Source organism: Ammospiza nelsoni, chromosome 3 (genome assembly GCF_027579445.1).
Source record: "Ammospiza nelsoni isolate bAmmNel1 chromosome 3, bAmmNel1.pri, whole genome shotgun sequence".
NCBI lineage: Eukaryota > Metazoa > Chordata > Aves > Passeriformes > Passerellidae > Ammospiza > Ammospiza nelsoni.
In genome coordinates this window covers 34003514-34020665 of record NC_080635.1, presented here as the reverse complement: position 1 = coordinate 34020665, position 17152 = coordinate 34003514, and the positions used below count along the sequence as shown (strand labels likewise).

At 37.3% G+C, this 17152-nt stretch overlaps 1 protein-coding gene across 13 annotated transcripts in view; it reads left to right on the top strand.

Annotated features, from left to right (window-relative positions):
- Positions 1-17152, top strand: part of SMYD3 (SET and MYND domain containing 3) — a 385946-nt gene that overhangs the window by 325045 nt on the left and 43749 nt on the right. For all 13 annotated transcript variants that reach the window (XM_059468066.1, XM_059468065.1, XM_059468071.1 and 10 more), the window contains 2 exons: positions 12296-12383; positions 15721-15895. In XM_059468066.1, coding sequence (XP_059324049.1) covers positions 12296-12383; positions 15721-15895 — 263 coding nt within the window. The remainder of the gene's footprint in view (positions 1-12295; positions 12384-15720; positions 15896-17152) is intronic.

Below are 17152 nucleotides of genomic sequence, written 5' to 3'. Positions count from 1 at the left end.
TCACCCACTACTACTCCATGGGAACCTTTTTCATTCTGAATAAATGTTTAAACTAAAGTTCTTATGATTCTCCCTCATATCTGTGCACTATGTCTTTCTCTTCAGATTCTGAATATGCTTTCTGCATACTCCAAATTTCTGGTTCTTAATGCCATCCTGATTGTATACTATATACTTTATGATCCTCAGCAATTTGTGTTTTGTTTTATTTTTCTTAGCCAAAAAAAAAAAATTGTCCTGATAAATCTTTCCTTTCTTACAGAGTATTTCTTACAGTGTATTTTTGTCTGAGATCACTTACTGTACATACAATGCCCAGAAATCACTAGAAATAAATACTGCAAATACAGGAGGTGCAAATGCTTGGTAAAGATTAGATTCATTGCAATGCCTGTTGTCCTAGTTTGCTGAAAATTCCAATCAGAGGAGAGGAATAATGGCTGGTTGTGTTAAGCAGGTTTGTGCATATCGAGCCTGTAAGTATGACCATGGTTTTACCTTAAATGGGTCAATAATAGCTTTAAAAAGTCTGGGAAAAGTTTAATCCAGTGGTCCTGATTTTTATCTGGTAATCTACCCATCATTAAATCTGTGAATAAACCATTCCCTCTCTTGGAAGAACAGCACATTCTGTGAACCCTTTCACTGTGATTGCTTTTTGTGGTGAAGTGGACGTGTACCTGCACTGGACAAACACAGGTCTGGCTGGAAAAGCAGTATTGTATGCATATGTGTGTGCAAAGGTGCATGCATGGAACGTGCAAGGACAGTTTAAGAGTTCTTCCTATTTCATGAACAATGTGTTCCACATCCAGTACATGGTGGGGGTTGTTTTCTTTTGCTGCTATTTGTTTTGTGACCTTTGTTAGGTCATATGAAGCACTATTTCATATCTCCCTTCATAAATTAGATGCTGAAATGCCCATTATTTGAGTAAAATTAAAAAAGATTAGTTATTCTTTTGTATATCTCAGTATGGAATTTATTAGAAAGACTCACATTGCTATTTCCCATGCCACATCGTGAAAATGCATCTTTCACTCTAGGCTTATTTAAATTAAGTGAGATGGCTTTCCTGCCAGCTGCCTCTAAGCTTTTAAACACTGTTTTCAAGCCAAATTTTATTTTTCAAATATTGATTGACTGATTTAGAACTGTGTGGCAAGGTCATCAGGTATCATGAGTTCATTCTAATTGCTTTTTGACAGTGTAATAATTCAAAATTGAGATTCTGGCTGAATTCGTAGAAAGCACCATAGGTTGAGAAAGACAGAATCATCCTCTTCAGTGCCTAAATCATTTCCAGTCCTTAACTAATATTCTCTGAGGTGTATTAAAGCAAGAATGAGCTCATTTGAATAACAAGGAAGCCTATAACTTTTGAGACTGTAAAACTGCAGACTAAATGCTTTGGCTTGAAAAATTGCTATGATAAGCAATGTGCCATATCAGCTTCTTGCCATAATTTAATTCATGTCACAACAATGCAATAACTAAGCTGTAGTTATAAATTTTGTACTTGTGAGCTCTATTCTGAGACATGGAGAGAGACTCTTGTAGAAGCCAGCAGGCTTTAGAAGGCTCTATGTACTCCAGCCACAAGAGTTACAGACCACTGGGTAATTTTTTTGACCCACTGCAGGATGTCCTGCTGTTTTCCATGGGATTTCTCAGTGTGTTCTATGGAAGATGTTGATTATGCCATTAGCAGTGGTTTGAACTGGGGACTGTAGTAAAACAATGTATCACAATTCTGCCCAAGACTTATCTGAACACCGTCATTAAGAAAAATATCTGGCTGCATCATATTGATTATGTATGAATCTTTGTCTTAGTGTTGGATATAAACTAAGGCTCCTGCACTTCCTTTAACAGCATCTAGACAACAAAATTTTTATTCTCAAAGTATTTCAAGTTTACAGCTTTATGTAAAGCTTGCATCATTCCCATGCACAAAAGAAATCCTTACGAGCTTTGAGTGCTTTAGATGTGATTCCAGCTACTATCTAATAATACAGTAGCTTCAATCTCTAGATGTTTTGTATAGTGGAGAAAGACACTGAGGTTCTGTGGCTACTACTCTGCATTTGGTTAAAGAGGGTGGGGGTCCATATGAAATGAGCTGCTTCTCCCTGCCACAAACCCTGACCTGCCAAAGAAATGTTACAAAGAAAGTGTTGAGGTAGCTTTTTGGAAGGGCAGCACTCATCTATCTGACTGGGAGAAATATTTTAGGACATTTTGTCTGTTTTAAGCAATGAGTGAAGTACTTAGAGGAGAGTACTTATCAGGACATAAAGAAATAGATTTCTGGTACTGTGGACTGTTTTTGAAAACTGGAAATCCAGTGAAGACTATGTAACACCAAAGTAATTTGTTGCATGAGGTCCCAGGAACAGTTGCTTTGAGGTAAGATGTCCAATTTTCAGTACAGGTGGTGTGATGTAGACTACCTCTCCTTGCTTTGAGTCACCTTGACCCATCACCATTAAATGCTGAGGCGTTTAAATACTTCTAAAACTGGCAGTCAACAGGAGCCAGCTGCATGGGAGCTATCCAAACAGTAAATAAAGGCTCTGAGAAATATTCAAGGGTCTTATAATAGTTTCTATGGCATTATGACGTTTTAGAGAATGTCTCTTTCACTTTCTTTCATATTTTTTGTGAAAATGACTAAAACGTTCCTATTATCGAATCAGAACAACAGAAAGATATTGGAAACTGTTTCAAGCGCTTGTTTGCCTTGTGGAGTGCTGACCACTTCCCTTAAACCCTGGAAGAGCCTTCACTGTTTAAATTGGTGTTAGTTAGGGGACACTCAATAATAATTCTCGTAAGAATTTCTTGAAATGACTAAAACACTCTACATAATTTTTTAAGTATTTGCAAACTTCTTCTTTGATTATATTAAGCTAATATTAATCTAGTCAGAAGTCAAATATTTTGTCAAAAGTCTAGAGCAGGAAACTCCAGGTATTGTACTCACTCAGGGAGCTGCAGTTGTAAAATATTAATTCAACCTCCTTTATTCATGACCTTAAAAAACCTGGAGACTGGAGAGTGTGGATTTGACTATGATGCTAAATATTCAAGAAGCACACTAGTGAGTTAGGCAACTAGTTTTTATCAGCACTCTAGGAATTTTGAGATCCAGCAAATGTTTTAAGGTGTAGAGTGGATTAATTTATGTATTATCTTAATCATGTTGCATGTTTATTTCTAAACCATCAGCCTCCTGTATTTCACACCCATTCATTCAGAAAGCACATGCTGAAGTAAATACTATTCTTTTACATTGCAGTATACATTAAAAAAACAGAATTACTATAGCTACAATTTTATCATGTGGTATCTCATGCATTAAGATATTAAATTGTTTTGATATTAGTTCAAAACTAGTATCTAAATTAATGTCATTATATCTTCAGTGAGAACCAATAATTCAATGGGCACAAGTCCTTCAGATCACTGAAGCATATATTGAACTTCACAAGTAACTACACTTCTACTTAGTGAAGTATTTAGTCATTTGCATAGATATTAAGTTCAATTTGATTTATATATGCTTTTAAACTTAAGTGCATATTTCAGTGAACTGATGAATGTGGATTGGATTATACCTTGTGAATAACTGAAAATTCTGAGGATTTTGGACCTACAAATCTCTTCTGAGCCACTAAATGCACTCAGTGGCACTCCATATCTCCACAGGTTGCAGAATTAAGGAATAAAGAAGATTTGCCTTATAGCTGTCAGTTTGTGTGCTGAGAGACCTAGAGATCGCCTTAACAAATGTGTAATGTCTGAGACAGCCTGTGAAATACCAGTCTCACTGTTGCTAGGGATTAGGCTGAACAGTATCCTTGCTCAGGTAGATGAACTAACACAGGGTTTGTTTTTGTACTGATGCTGGAAATCACAATGGAATTACAAACGTGACAAGAATTTTTGGGTGATCTGGCATAAGGCCCTCTCTCACTCCTGCTAAGCTGTAAGTAATTTCCTTTGCTTTTCCTCACTTCTGGTTTTTATGAGTTGATAAATAGTAAACTTCTATTTATTGTTCTTCCCACTGTCCAATCAATTTTTATTTCTGCTTGGATGGGAATTGTGCAGTCAGCCCTAAGCTCCTGGCACAGGGAGATTTATAAAGGCAGTGCTGCTACAGACACAAAACTCGGTCCTGTTGCTCATCATCCTGACTGGGGGTAGGCACTGAGGTCTTGGGTCTGCAAAGTGTCAGTCATGCCCAGGGCCTGAGCTGTGTGTGACACAAAGAAGGGCAAGTATGACTCCGAAAAGAGTAGTAGTATGTAAGGGACCTAGTTTAAAAAGAAATATGGTAAATGTTTTGGGCACCAACCAGAATAACTTACACTTGACTGAAATGACTTCAGAATGCATTAAATGCATGTGCCTTTCATTTGAGGAGTCTCCAGGTGGCAAGATGCTATAATGTAGTTTAGCTGCTTAGCCCTGTGTATTTGTTATATTTTGACAGACTGTCTTTAGATACTATCATGCTTTCTTGCTAAGTAGCCTAGCATCCTTTTATACTGCTTTTTAAGAGAGAAAATGCTGTCTGTAATGTTATTTGTTGAGAGTTTTATCACAAAGAGTACATGTAAAACAGAAAAGCTCTAATAATAACACTTGATCTGGGAGCATTATTGGGTTTAAAGAAGTTCCATTGGGCTCTGATGTTTGAGACTAATAAGTACTTTGAGCTGTGTATTTTCTCTTACAACAGGAATTTTTTTATATGCACACTCTAAATATATATACACTCTAAAGTTCTGACAACACACTTAAATATTAAATCACCATAATAATTAGTTATATATAATGCTTATGAAATAATTCCAAAGTGTATTCATAATAACTCTGTTTGTAGAGTACACAGCATTTTCATGAATGAAATGAAAGTAATTGCAAAAACATTGCCAGTAAAATTAATGGATGACAAAGACTGAAAGAATAATAAACATTTCTGAGAACAGATAAATAATAGAGAGTAACTGGAATTGCTGTTAAATTGGACCTATTGAAATATAATGCACCACCACTGCAAGGGTGTTCTACATCTGAAAGGGGGATCTACAGCTATGATTTGTTTCACCACATCTCAGACAGCTACGGGATAACTGTCATCATCTGGGCTAGTTGCTCTAGACTTTCTTTATGGATAAAATGGAGAAGAATGAACACACTTTGACTGTTATTCATCTGACATATTTTAGAAGCCTGCTTTAGGATAATGCAAGTTGCACCCAGAGAGTGTTTCTTTATCATAGAGAAGGGTGGCCCAAATATCTACATTTGAGCAAATGAATCTCAGCATGGGTGTCTGAACACCCACAAAAGAAATGGAAAAAATTGTGTTTTCCTCTGGCAAGGAAAGCTAATGTGACCCTTGAATCTATATAGCAAGGGAGTCAGTAGGAAGAACTATGTCCATTTTCTTCACTATAAAATTTTCTTCATATTTATGAGGTTGCCTGTGTATCATACAAAATACAGATGCAGTGATCTTTGAAAAGGCTGTTTAAAAATGTGTGTGTCTAAAAAAGTCACAGAAATTAATAGCTGAAATGGGATTACAGTAAAGGAGAATGGAGTATGACTCTGACAGAAATGGGATTACTATTTTCTGCTGTGCAGAATTGTGAACCTGGCAGATATTGGACTTGCAGCGGTAGAGGTTGAGAATTATTTGTCTGATTGCTTCTCCTACCTTATAGTTTGGCTTAACTAAATCTAAGATGGACTTATCTTAGTCCCATTTAATTTTATTAAATTAAACTGACTTCTTAAAATAGACTTGCTGATCTTAACTTTTTCTTTATTGAAAGCATCTCATTTTAATAAATTTCTCACAGTTGTTTTTGATGCCACTTTTAAATTTCTGTGTAAATATATTAATGTTGTAACTAAGTTGGATAATGTTAAGGGAAGGTTATTCATACTGCCCTGTGAAGGTGTTTGTCTTTTTGCATTACTTGTAAGCAGGGTGTGGGAAGGCCTTCATCTTGGTCTCAATGCCTAAGTAGAGCACTTAAACATGAATGATGTGAAGAACTGCTACATTTTCCAATATCTATATGATGTAGAGTGTTACTAACCTGTGCAGTTATTATGCACTTCCAGACACCAGAGGCAGTAATCCATGAAGAGCTGGTATTGATTGTGTGAGGGAATGCATCCTGCCTAATACTGAGCAATGAACTGCACAGATTCAATATAGCATCCAGCTCTAATGTGTCTTGTTTTACTCTGAGAATTCAAAAATAAAAAGTACAAATTCAATTTGTTCAGAAGTTGAAACCCATCCCCTCCTAAGAGCCTTACAGGAAACACAGAGGTTTTTTGTTTGCAAATAGAGTACCTTTGGAATTGCCATGTGTCCCATCCCAGCCATGTGACAGAAAACACAAGGCTTCTGGTGAGGACAATCTTATGTGGGTTGCAGAGGATAGATAAACTGGTATTTATGAATCTGACATTATTTTTCATGGAGCAGGGCAAGGAGCTTTGAAAACTTCAGAAATCCCTTGTAAATCTTGAATCGCAACATGTGAAATTATCAGTGCTGTGTGCACTAATAATTTCCACATACTTGTAGTTCTTAATGAAGTACATTGACAAGACTGACAGCGAGTGAATCCTCAGTTGAAACTGCAGGCTTTTATAAACCACAGCCCTCGGAATCTAAGAGATGAGAAGTCTGATTCTGGGTTTAAACTTGGTCCATAAAAAGTTTCATAGGAGATGACCTCAGCTGTTTTGAGGAAGCGCTCAAGTGTGCTTTTCCTTTTGCTGTGTCTGTAGCTGCCTGCACCTGTGATTGCCTGGCAGGACCTCATGCCCTTTTTGCTCTGAAGAACTCATGGCAGAAATTTAGTATAGCTGCAATATCACAGCTTGTGTACCACATTTTCTCACTGACTTTTCTTCATCTTCCTGAAAGGGAAACTTCAGAAGATGTGCAGTGTCTTTACTCATTTAATGCTTTTTTGCTGTCTGGCATAAAACAACGAGTTACTGAGTTTACTGGAAACAAACATGCAGTAGCTCCTGCACTTTAAAATAGAAGCAGAAATAGAAAATCATTATTTGTGCTTTCAGAGTACAATGTATCAGAGATCTGTTCTAAAATGTCATTCCCTAATTTAAATGTGTATGAGCTCCTCTGTTCTTTTCAGATGCCCATCTGTAGTTGCTTAAATTTTTAAATTAGGAATTATTAAAAATGAATTCAAATTAAAAATTAAGCAAATCATATGTGATGGACAACAATTTCTATGAAATGGTTAGGTATTTGAGGTATCTACAGCTTTTAAGGTGTTAAAGTATTACAGTTCAGAAAACTTAAAAAATAAGCTTCCACAATAAAGAGAGAACAGGGTTATCTGCTGCTGTCACACAGGATTGTTATTGTTATTATAAATAGATTTTGTGTTCAGAAAAAATTATTATTATTTGCTGTGATTTTTCAGTCTTGCAAAAATACCATATCCAGTCATATTTCTTGTTAGACTCCAAACTTCTGTTCGAACTATGGTTTATATGTTTTTATCCTTTGTAAAACTGACATTTGCTGGTTACATTGCAGTCTTTTAATCCATTTGTATATTTAGAAGAGCAGATACTTGTCAGGAAAACTTTAGTCCTTCTTTTTCACTTGTCTCAGGGCAGCCTGGGAGTCCAATGCCTCCTACAAAGCTTTGCTTATTTCTGCCTATGTGGGACTGGATAGCTGAATTCTGAAAATAGGCAAATAATTAAGATGCCATTGGACATACTTCAAATAGGAGGAATGCTGGGAAGGAGAAAAAGAGGTATAGGGGTTATTTACCATTTGGATTTTCCTGTTGCCACTTCTCCTTTCTCTGAAAGGAAGTGAGGAGTGCTTCATGGTTTCCTCTCTGTGGGCAATGTGGGGCTTGTTTCTCTACCCCCACCTATGATAAGGAGAAAGGTGAACTTTATATAGAGGACCAAAAATCCATGTCTCATAACTATACTGTAACCTAAATGTGAAAGGAGAACTAGTCCTTAATAAATCTTTGTGGTGGTCAGGAGGGTTTTGGAGATGCAGTGCATAACAACAATCAGTGGGGGAGCTGCGGGAGCACTTTTGGGGAGAGGGCAATGGTGCTTACTGGTTAGCATGTGCTTGTTTTGGTAAGAGAAATATCTTCTCTCAGAGGACATGCTGTCCATGTGGGAATCTTTCAGCAATCAGGATTTTTAATGCTGTGATCACAAAGAACAGTGATTGCTAACACTGTGTGTGATAGCAGTAGTGCCTGATATTAATATGCAGGGAGCACTTTCAGGAAGTATGAGAAACAGATGAGTAACTGGGGGAAGAGGAGTGCTGTGAAGGAACAGGAAGGCAAGAGAGGCATTTATCTGTACTTTGTAGATTACACTCCTTTCTAAGGACAGTTCCATTAAGGATGGAATGTCTTCAGGACTCAAATAGCAGAAAAGATAGAGAGAGAATTAATTTTTAGATAGAAATACTGGAGAATGAAAGAGGTGATTACTTTCAAATGCTTATTTTTGTGGTGTCTGATGTCTGTACTTGTTTCAGGAGATGATGCTTTTATAATAAAACTTTCTATCACTTAAAGATAGAACTACAGATCATTTTATATTAGGCCAGTCTTCAAACAGATTGCAGTCCTCATCAGATATCCTCCAGTTTTCTTGTTTCTCTCCTTTTTGTTAATGCTTTGTGAGTAGATTATCTGGTCTAATTGTTTTTTGGACCAAGAGAAAAATATTTTGTTTTTCTGAGAAGCAAACTCGTGTTTAGTGTCAGAGTTAGAAATTAGGAAAATAATTAGGCAGAAATTGCCAGCTCTTCCTTCTTTTTCAAAAGCTTCTTTTTTTCTTCAGCTGGTGTTCTTTTCTATAAATGAAAAAAGTCCATCTTTATTGTTGGCAGCTCTGCACTCCTGGAGGTTTGACTGGGAACTTGATCTCAAAAGAGATGTTTGAAAGGATGTTACTCCACAGAAAGCTGTATCTTCATAGCTGTTATGACCATGCTCTTAGATTGAATTTTAAAAATTCAGTATAACTTTTAATCATGTAAATTATTTTCATAATTTCAATTCCAAGGCAACTTTGTGTTTTTAACTGGCTTAATCATACTGCATGGCCATGACTTTGAAAGTGTTTTCCAAGGGAGAGAAACAACTTACCTGGAGAAAGCTTATTAGGCTGGAAGGCAGTGTTCCCAGTGACAGCCGCTCCTGTTGTTTTGCAGCCCCTGCTTGGCTGCCTGTTTGGAAACAGTCTCCATAGCTTGAACTAGATCATTTAGGAAAGGACAGGACTTCTTTCATGTGTGGAAATCTGATTGAAGAGCAGTAGAAATGTAAAATGCCAAGCTAGTCATATCTTTTCTCGGGTCAGCTGTCTGGTCTCTGCCCCAAGACACGTAGGATGGTTCTGAGGCAGCCCACGCTCTGAAGAACGAGTCTGGACTCTTCACCTTTTGGTCTTCAGGTTGTTTATTATTTCTTATCTACAAAATTTTCTTTCTGCCCAGCCGAGATCTGTTCAGCAAGGCAGCCACAAGCACTCTGACCGCCCCTGAGGTGGTGTCGTCTTTATATACTACAAATTATGTATATCATATTTACTTTTAATTTCCAATACCCATCACCTATGTTAGACAGTGCACTTCTACTCTAAACCAATCCCCAAGTGCCAACATCACAGCAGAAAATGGAGAACAAGAAGAAAAAAGAAGGACAAGACACGCCCTGATTCCTCCATCTTGTCCCCATAAGCCTTATACCAAAAACCCTAAAATCTATATTTTCACCTTGTAAATACATTATTCTTGCACCATTCAAATCCTCATACACAGGTGGCAATTTGCTGGAAGGATCAAAGTCAAGCCACCAGGTGTTTCAGGCAGAATGCCAGGGTCTCTGAGCCCCCCGAGAGGGTTCTCGGCAACTCTGGACATCCAGAGGGATGTGCTGAGTTCCCACAATCTTTGTTTGTTCTTATGTCAGCCAATCCCTAAAATGCCTCATCTTAAGAACACAGAAAACATCTCATTGAAACCTGTGACTTAAATCCTTCCCAGAGCCAGGCATCCTGCCCAGATCCGTCCATCCTAAACTCTCATACAAAAAGGATAAAGACCATGAATCCAGAGAGGGCTGGGGATTATTGGTCCAGCAGACTGTCTCTATTCTCTACCTGGATATGAAGCCAGTGTTTACTTAACTCTATGCACTAGAGTGAAGGTTGGAACCCCCAACCTTGCCCTGCTTTATGCTGCTAATTAAATGCCAGAAGACAACAGGAACTCAAAAAGCTGCACTAGACAGAGAAAGATTAATCTCATCTGAGTGAACACTTCAGTCATTCATCCATCAGTCTTGCTATGTGCAAATTGAGCCCTAAGTCTTTGGCCTTGCTGCATAGTTGTTTTCCTTCTTTCACTTACAAATCTCTCTCAATTCCCATGCTTCTGAGGTTTTAGTTGCTAAGCTTACAACATGTTAGAGAAACACTCTGAATGATACTTGGGCTAGTGAGAAAAGAGAATTTAAAACCCTTTTTCTGGTTTAGTAGCTCCTTAAATGGAAGATTTCACAGATGTCATTATTAGTATCTTATAAGCTGGATTTATTTTTTAGATCAGTCGATGAGCAGCACCTGACCCATGAAGGCATTTTAAAGAGATTGTTTCAGGTTAACCAGCTGTGTTCAGAACTACATGTGGTCCCACAAAAATCAGTAGAGGTTACATTGGCAGTAGGAGATTGTGTCCACCTGCTGCAAAGCTGGAAGAGGGCTGGGCAGGTTCACTCACTGTGTTGATAAAATTTCTGTGGTATGAGCAGGTTTGTCCTAACATTCACCTTATCCCTTCTGGTGGCAAATTCAGCTCTGCACAAAATTATTTCCAGGTGATCATTTCATTCAGAGAACTGATTGTAAGGGAAGTTTATGTTCAGAATGCAGTGGGGTCAGGCTGCCCTCCTTGTAAGCCCCTACAGGAAGGTAGGGCAGCTGAGAACAACCTTGATTAAATCTTGATTTAATCATCTTGGAATCCACAGAGGTCTGCTGTTTCATGAAGCAGATGGAAAGACAAAACTGCAAATTGAATGTGAAACTGAGTGCTGATCCTCACTGTAATTTTTTTCTGAATTTATGGCAAATGGGGAGCAGTGGAATAAGAAAATGATGCAATTCTAAGCAATTACAGATGATGGGCTTTTCAGTGGAGGTGCTTCTTTGATTCCTGGTGAGCATCTCTTGGTTACAAAGTGCTTGGTAAGATTTTAACACACTTTTACTGTTCCTCTGCAGACCTCTGCCCCTGCTGAAGACTGATCTTTTTAAAACTGAATTTAAAATATTTCTGCAAGACTTTGCACTTTAAAAACCCTCTTATTCAAAGTAGCAGGGCATTTTATAAGGAGAGAGCAGTAATGAACTGCAGTGTATTACTGGCCCGAGTTTTAAAGGTATTTTAGTTCTTTAGCAATGGAAATGGAAGAACTAGATGCTTTTGGAAATCCCACAAGATGCTTAACTGTGTCTGTAAATGCTTTAATGCTTGTTCCAAGTGGTTTGCCTACGGTTCAGTTAGTCACTGCTAGAGAGCTGAAATAGGAAACTTTCTCTTTACTGCTGTAGCCATTAATCTTTTTTTTTTTCTTTATGAGAAAGTGATAGGAAAATGTAGCTGTTTGTAGAATCCAATGGAGTAGGGAAGAAATAGTGATGAAGAAATGGTAGTTCAGATTTTTTCTGAGTTGTACACTTCTCCTGGAACCTCATGTTTATAACTGTAATGGATGACACTAAACTCCCACTGTTTGTCTCTGTAATCACCATGTGGTTAAGCAAAATTACTTGCTAAATCCTTTCTACAGTCTGCTTAAGGGAAGTCTTAAGTAGCAGGTCTTTGAAAGAATTTGATCTCCTCAATGCATTTTGATAGCAAAAAAAGGCTATTAATTCTTTTCTTCTGGTTGATCATAGTTCTTGTTGCAAACTTAATATCTGATTTGAGTGTTTAATGTTTCCAAGTTTACATTAATATTTCTCTATATCATCTCATTTGCTTACAAAACAGGGTGAGAATGAATTCCAGATGAAATGGGGGTTTTGTGTTTATAGAAAACAGCAATACAGTTTCTACAAGTAGCTTTTAACAGTTAAATCCTTTAACCCTGTTTTTTCGTCATTACCGCATATTGTCATTTTACTGTTTTTCTCATTATATGCATTTGTTTCTATTATCCAGGATGCTGAGAAACTGGCTGGTGAAGAGCATGCCTGGAAAGAAGTCAAAGATGCTGTAAATGAAGTGAGATATCCAAAATCAAAAGAAGGTATCCTTTCAGTGACAGGCTATAGTCTGTCATTCAGTTGTGAAAAGATCCCATTAGTATGCAGTTCATCTCTTGGGATTAGTTTCCAAACATTTACATTCTTTTTATTGTAATGTTTTTGAATTCATTTGGTGTTTAAAATGTGTAAAATTCTTAATTGTATTAATAATGGAGTCTCTCATTGCTTGGAATGGAACTGCTTCATGGCAGGGATAGCAACTGCCAAGGACATGAAGGGTTATTTTGGCTCTGATTTGGATTTCTGCTATCACAGCCCACCATTTCATATAAATACACTTCTAAATGAAAGCTCAGTTTGGGCAAAGTTAAATTCTTTGTTCCATTACTCTCAGTGTGAATGTTTACAGGTTCTCATTCTTTGCACAGCAATGACAATAACAAGGAAATAATCACAGACAGGTTCACAGCAGACATTATAGCATCGTTATAATAAGATATAATAATATATAATAATAATTGGCAATTAAGCAAATTGAATGAAATGATCTTGCACTAATAAACAGAACTGGAGTCTAATGGCTGTCATGTAGATATTCCATCCAATTAAAGAAATTAGTGAACAGCAACAACCAAGAAAAGATGAGCAGAAGAGTGGTGGAGATTTTTACTAGAATACTAGGGTTTTTTTAATCTCTTTCTTATCTTGGTCTATTCAGTGGAATTTCCCTGACTGGGAATTCGGCCTGTTGTGGCAAGATGCCTTACCACTTTCAGAAACGTGGGCTTTCTCTCAAACTAGAAAGAATTTAATCTTCCAGTACTCTTTTGGCAGCACGAAAACCAAGTTTGCATAGTGATATTCCAGGCTGGAAACAAGTGATCACAATTTATACAGTAACAAAAAACCCAATGCATTACACTGAGTTTGTTTCTTTCTAATCCAGAGAGATTAATAGTTTTGGCAAAGGGGAAACAATCATCCACCTTGTTTTAATCTCACATAGTTTCTAGTTTGTTTTAAGTTCCTCTGTAGTCACTGGATTGAAACACACAGGACTGAAAGAGACCTTCAAGGCCCACATTCAACCTGCAATGTTAACATTGCATCTTTAACTAAGGTGCAATAGTTCTTAAACTATGCAGTCAGAATTCTGGTCCTATTTAATGTTCCTGTATTAAATTGCAGGAGAAATTGCATTAATGTATTTTGCGAGTGTCTTTAATTAAGATTACTGATTTAACTGATAGTTAAAAATTAATCAAATGCGTGGTAATAAAAGGCATCAGGAGTGGCTGGAAAAATCTATTCTTGTTGTCTGTTCAACTTCTGTTCCCAGTCATGACTATTTGAAATTTGTCATCTTTCCTTCCACTGCACCACAACAGCAGTGTGAGCTGGCATGCAGTGGCAAGTGCAGTATTGAATAGGGAACTTGACTTTTGTCCACTTGCCAATAATGAGTAGAAAACCTTCCTGGCAGACTGAGGCACACATTTATTAGGTCCTGCAAATATGATTTTTAAAATTAATTTTAAAATTAATTTTAAAAATTTTTAAATTAATTTTTAATTAAACCAACACTTTCTGCAGTTGGGAAAGTTGGTGACTCCCACACTCTGACCTACTGATGGTAACTGATGTGGTGCTGAAATGCTAAACTCCTAGTTAGAGCTGCTTGGGGCAGTCCTCCTCTCCTCCTGGGCTGGTGCAGGACATGCAGCTCTTTGGTACTGTTGCAGCTGAGGGCAGATTTTCTAGCTTGCAATTTTACTTACCTGAAAATTTGGTCCAAGAGGTTTTGTTGTATAGCACATCTACTATCAGAGGCTGGTGAATGCACAAAGCAGAATAATGAAAAGTAAAAGCAGACATACTGTGCATCAGCTAAAATGGTAATCTTTCAAGAATGTCAGTGGCTTGTACTTTCTACAAAAATTGTATCAAGTGGAAATAACATCCCTCATTCTTCTGGTTTTTGTCCTTAATCAGTTGTAAAGAATACATGGATGTTTGCCAAAGATATAAAGGTTAAGGTGCAATTTTATAATAACACATTCCTTCCCTTATATGGCTCTTTCAATCCAAGGGCATGAGAGCAATTCACAAATAATTAGTTTAGCCTTGTAACAACCATGCTATAAATCCTGGCCCATGGTGGTCACATTCTTAAACTTAAGTATGTAAATATTCCCATGTTCAACATGGACTAATTACTTCATCACAGGTTTGTCATTGTACACTTTAAATTCATTTCTGGATTAGTGTGAATAGTACTTGCAATGATTTGTGAAGATAACTGCTGGACTTCCTTGAGCTGATTGTGTGGAAAGGGCTATAATACAATCAATGTTATCACTTCTCTTGCTGCAAGTCTAATTTTTTCTTTATTTAATTTCTTCTTACTTGTGTGAGTAGTATCTTTTTGGTGCTAAGACTGCTTGCATTCTGGGACTCCCATGGGTACAATCACAGGTGGTAATACTCATTTGAAAATTGCAGGTTTTGGAGTTCAGATTAGGTGTGGTCAGAGAGAAAAGAAACCAGTCCTCAGAGAAGTCAAATCATGTAGAATGTAATGGAAAAAGTTATTTGTGCTAAGGACTATCCAAATCAAGTGAGTGCAAGGTTATCTTTTCTCACAAAAGGAGGAGGTTGGTATTCAAATCTCACAAAAAATCTTGTAGCATTGGAGGTGAAAATCTCCTTTACTGCCAAGATCAGTAGTCCTGAACTACAGTCAGACATCAAAACTGTGATACTTTTCTTTCTCATGCATGAAATGTGCAGCTGTACATGAAAAGAAAAATCACAGTGCTCTTTATGAATGTTTCAAGGAGAAAATTAATTCATTTCAAGAAAAGGTTCTAATTTCATGAGAATTCTAGAAAAATAAATGTGCAGCATAAAAGAGTGAGTCATTATATATATATATATATATATATATATATATATTTTTTTTTTTTTTTTTAAATTCTTCTTTTAGCTGCTGGGACTTTTTAAAAGACATTTCCATGGACTCTTGCCCTCAGCTTTAAGAACTGGAGTATCTTAAGTAAATAATGTTTCAGTACCTAAATAAAAGTTATTTGAATTTTTGTAATGTATTAAAACATCCTTGCAATTTTCATCTTTCTTTTACCATTTATTGCTAAAATACTGCCTTCTATAGAAATTGTTTTGCTACATGTAAGCAAAGCACAGTTACCTAAGCTGCCACTTCAGCATTTAAGTATGTTTTCAAGAATTATAGCAGAGTCTGGAATGATGACAACTTTTCTATTTTAATGCTTAGAGGCTCTTACTCCTTGCTAAACAGCATTTAGAAGTTGTATTTTTGTCTGATTAAATAAATTTCTTTAATAAGGCCAATAACAGAGTGGAAGCATATCCTGGCAAGGTGCCAGAATCTCTTGAGGAGCCACAAGGGTCATCTCCCAGATACAAATATCTACCAGCTGAAAATGCTTGACTGTGCCATGGATGCCTGTATTAACCTTGAATCCTGGGAAGAAGCATTGTATTATGGCAGCAGGACTCTGGAACCATACAGGTAAGGGATGCAATTGGTTCAGCTGGTTCCAAAGAGAGGGGAGAGCTGGCTGTCTCATTGAAAGTGAAGACTGTGCTTCATCTTGATACTTCTTACTGTTTTTATTTCTTGTGGGTATCTTGCATTGCTTTCCAGGTTGGTGAATGAGGCAGGATGCTCATTCTGCTTTCACAGTCAGGCTGAAAGCAATTAAAAGGATAACAGGAAATATAGTAATAATAACTTATTATTATCTCCTTGTTTTTTCATGTGTTCAGATGCTGCCCCATCCCTGATCAGAAACTGACTTTCTGTTTCAGGCTCCATTGACATGCGGATATCAGTGTTTTATGCTGAGACAGGGCAAAAGTGAGGGGCAGGTGGCTTGTTGAAATAATGTGTATTCTCTGTCTACTCTATTACATAGATTTTATAGAAAGAATAAAAAAATTCTTGGAAAGTGAAATTTCAACTGGAAATTGAAATTGAAAAAGTTCCTGGTCTTTATTCTGGGGAGAGATCAAGGTGGTGAAGTACTTGCTTTTCTTCTCTCCTGATCAGTACTTGTTCCTGTGCTATGTGCTGGGAGAGTTTCTGAGGCTGATGGTCTTTTGTTGATAAGGATAGTTTAGGAGCTCCTACATATTGTGACAAGGCTTGAAATTGATTGGAGCCTGGAGTTGTAATGCAGCTTTGGTTATCTAGTACAGAAAGGGCAGGTGCTTCTGCTTTGGTCAGTGTGCTAAAAGCTTTAGAAAGCTCACATCTTTGGGTTCTGAATAGTTGCATTGTTTGTAACTAAATGTAAGCCTGTGCTGAGTGTCCAGGTACAATGTCATTCACACACGAATGTTCATCCTCAGGAAGGTATTTTTTACAGCATCCATTTCCTCTCTGCTGGTGCACCACGTGATGTTTCAATACACTGTGTGATGCTGAGGAGCGTGAGGGGTGTGCTAGAGCTGAGCAATATGCTCTGCTGTGAATATGAACATTTCAGATGTTACATATTTCCCTTAATCAAATGGATATGCCATCAGCATTCAGCATTTTGCCTGAGGAAATCCCATATGGCAGCCTGTTTCTGAATAAAACTCTGGGCTTCACTTGAGGAGCATAGTGTTTCAGAGCTTTCCCTAAAAAGTGATCATTGATGAACCTGCATAGGCTGTGGTGCATCACAACTGTGGAGTAGCTCTGTGTTCATAATGACTATTCATTTTCACAGAGGAGGACATGAGTGCCTGAAAATTTTCATGTTTCTTAAGGGTGAAATTC